Source organism: Gavialis gangeticus, unplaced genomic scaffold, assembly GCF_001723915.1.
Source record: "Gavialis gangeticus isolate Ggan-Ray unplaced genomic scaffold, GavGan_comp1, whole genome shotgun sequence".
NCBI classification, from domain to species: Eukaryota; Metazoa; Chordata; order Crocodylia; family Gavialidae; genus Gavialis; species Gavialis gangeticus.
In genome coordinates, this window is record NW_017728996.1 from 48,275,814 (window position 1) to 48,279,245 (window position 3,432).

General features: G+C 46.9%; 1 protein-coding gene across 2 annotated transcripts in view; it reads right to left on the bottom strand.

Moving 5' to 3' along the window:
* The window catches only part of ZP3 (zona pellucida glycoprotein 3), a 9,747-nt gene extending 7,199 nt beyond the window's left edge, over positions 1–2,548 (bottom strand). Inside the window, exons 1-3 of one of the 2 annotated variants that reach the window (XM_019504449.1) lie at positions 2,127–2,548; positions 1,707–1,825; positions 1,521–1,624 (exon numbers count right to left, since the gene is read on the bottom strand). In XM_019504449.1, the coding sequence (XP_019359994.1) occupies positions 1,521–1,624; positions 1,707–1,825; positions 2,127–2,516 (613 nt within the window). In that variant the 5' untranslated portion in view covers positions 2,517–2,548. The remainder of the gene's footprint in view (positions 1–1,520; positions 1,625–1,706; positions 1,826–2,126) is intronic. The other variant, XM_019504450.1, reaches the window with a different exon arrangement.
* Positions 2,549–3,432: the final 884 nt, after the last annotated feature.

Genomic DNA, 3,432 nt, shown 5'->3' on the forward strand with positions numbered 1-3,432 from the left:
CCCTTCCCCACCCCCAGGCAATCCAACTTGGGGGCTACTCCTTTCAACCCCAGATCAGGCTTATTACATCCATGAGCGTGTGGACAAGGCTCATAGTAGTACAGAGAGGATTTCTTTGTACTACCTCAGAGCACTTGCCCCATGCCATCCAGTAAGGCATCAACAGCCAAGGGTGTTCCAAGGCATAAGAAAAAGCAAGTGACCTGGAACACATTCAGGCCACTGCACCAGGAGAGATCCCTTCTGACCCCTGTGAGCAGCCTGCTGAAACAAGAACTCAACTTACATTAATACTTGCAGCTTTACAAGCCCTGCTCCCTAATGCAAAGCAGCATCAAGGAGGGGTGGTAAACAGTATGGGGAGGGGTTGTATTTCAAGGCAAGGACTAAATATATAATAAAATAATAATTCCGTGTGACCCTCTGCACACAAGCCCAACAGGCTGCTTCCAGGCTGGTGTTAAGCAGCTCTTTAAAGAGGAGATGGATTTTAGATGAGACTGAACATGGAAACAGTCTATTGAGGAGATAGCAATTTAAACTCACTGCTACAAGTGGCATCCTAGAGGCCAAGTTATCTAAAGTTGACCTTCCAAGCATAGGACGACTTAAAAACAAAAAAACAAAACACAAAACACCCCACCAAGGTGAACACTCTTCTCTCTCCTCCAGTTATCAAGTGCTATATAAGCAAGGGCACAGCTGTCAAGTCATAGCAGTTTCTTCTTTGAAAGCAGAGTTCCCTGAAGTCTTATGCCACATTCCCCACCCCCAATCTCCCTTCTTTCAGTCTAAGAACTGTAAGCCTCAGCATACCCATCACCATTCCCAGACATTACCAGCAAAGATTCTGTCCTTAAATAGCTGAAGTTAGGACAGGAAATTCTTGGTGTCTTTCTAGAAAGGTCTTTTCATTTATCTCCTTATCATCCACTGCATCAAAGTTGGTTTTAATTTCTTCCATGAAGTACTCATTAGACTTCATGTAATGCAAAGCATTTTTAAAACAGTGTCATGCCACAAAACACGATATGTAGGAACACAGGTGCTTTACATCCTTCACCTGTGCAATCCCATCAAAAAGCTGGGGGGGGGTTTTTTGTTTGTTTGTTTTTTTTGTTTTTACAAGATTCACTTTCCATTATGTGCTACTTGTCTGGAGTTATTTTTCTATGCCAGCAAGTTCTAGTGCAGAGGCATTTGAAGAAGAATTAAAGAGCACCTTTCTGAAGCTTGCAAAGAAAGACAGTAAGAAACAGGCTGCATAAGCCATTTGAATCTTGATTTTCATTTAGTGATAGGGAGTAGCAACAGAATAGAAGTCTCTGCAAGTAGTACTAGTAGCTCACTGCCCAAGAACTAGGGACATGCATCTAGTAGCCCAATACAGCCTACAGGAGTTCTGAGTTTTTCTGTACTTCACCACTTCTTCACATGGAAGGTGATTTGAATAGTTAACACTTACTGGTTTAACATAGAAGAACCCCAAGCATCTCCATTTGCCCATTAGTCTCACCTACCATTCATCAGGCGCAAAGAGAAATGCAGTCTCTCCTCTGCAGACACAGTGGAGAAGAGAGGAGACCAAGTTGGCCTGACAGCTTTGCTGCTCACATTCTTCTTCCTGGAAGAGGAGAGCTCCATTCATGATCCAGGTCTAGTTAGTAGTGAGCATATGCAGAAAGGGAACTGAGCACTCAGCTCACCTGGGATAGTGACATTCAATAGGAATCACAGCAGGATTGGTTCGCAAGATAACTGCATTGCCAGCAGGGCTGGGGGTATAGTTCAAGCTGGTCCTATAGATCAAGGAGTCTGGGGTCATCTGGGTAAAGATCAGACACGGAAAGAGTTAAGGCATACCTGAATATCATCAACAGTTCTCCCTAGAGAGCACCAAAAGCCAGGTGACTATGTGAAGTCTGACTGATACATGAAGCCCCTCACCCAGCCAGCCCCACTTCTGGGGCTCATTGAGGAAGAAAGCTCTTCAATGACTTTACAGGGCTGGGACTGGAGGTTAGGAATAGGACCCCAGAGGGAGTGAGGAGGAAGCCTATAGAGGAAACAAGATGTTACCAGGGCTCTAACCTAGGGGTCTTGAGGCAGACCTGGACCAGTCTTACCTGCAAGAAACTCCCACAGTCCTGGAGCCCTGCTGCAAAGGTCACTGTATTCTCCACATCATTAAGGGCCACATGCTGGCAAGCAGCTGAGCCCAGACTCAGGTCAGCAGCTTTGATCAGCCGCCCAGTCCCAAATAGATCCCTATGTACAGTTACCACCATCTGAGCTTCCTGACACTGCACTATGACAGGCTGTGGCAGGGGCACCACCCTTATTTGTGAAGCATCAACCCAAGCCCAGGGGGAGGACTGGGAACTAGAAGCATCAGCTCTAGATGGGGGCCTCCAGATAGCTGAGTCACTCCTAGAGAAATCCCAAGGGTTGTAGCAAACTCCCCCACTGAACACCCAGCACAGGACCACCCACTCCAGACAACCTGAGACCCTCATCCTTCTTGAGTACAGCAACTCCAGCTTGAGGAAAGCTACTGCTTGGGAACCTTTTATACCCTGGAATTGGAGCCAATCACACCTGTCCCCACTAATTAGTACCCTTGCTTAGACTGCAGGCAGCTGAGGCCAATCTCACCCACTGTCCAGATCCCAGGGATGGGGGAGATAATGAATGGAAATTACTACCACCTGGGGTGTCAGTTGATCTTTTGTGTTTAGGGAAATGCCTAATATGCTTCAGATAATTAAGAGGTAAAAGTCTTGGCGGGGATTAGAGCTATCAGTTATCAGCCTTGATGTTGGTGCTGGAGAAGTATATGGTCCTGGGGTGATACAGTGAATGGTACCAAAATGACAGTGCCTGGTTTGCTGATTAAACTCACATTCTTAAGAGACTATTAGCCTGATTCTTCTATTCTACAGGCAGGGCAGCTGAGCAAATGTTACTCTGTGCATTTCGGGAAGAGCTCAAGATGACAAAAACTTCTTACTGCATAGATACCATAAGAGAGCTGGAAGAGGACAGTAAGGGGGTGGGGCTGCTGGTCAGTGCTGAGCTGGAGGTGCTTTACCACTGGGAGACTGGAGCAGTGGGGGCCTCTTGCTGGAGAGAGCTTCTGTGCTGCCTGAGAAGCAGGCACTGCCAGTGTCCCTAAAAGCAGCCTCCCATCATAACACTCCTTGACACTTCTGAGGCCTCATGCCCAGAGCTCAGTACCTTGGAGCTACGATAAACTCTATGCAGCTCCTTAGCAATAAAGAGCATTGTCTTACTGGGGGTTTCTTCTCTGTGTTAATCTCATCCATGCTCCTGTGAGTAAAGAGGGCACTCCCAATGTGGAGGGGACACATGCCAGACCTGAAGCGTTGTCTCTAGTGGTCAGGCATTCTCTCTCAGGGTTGGAGATGGGCA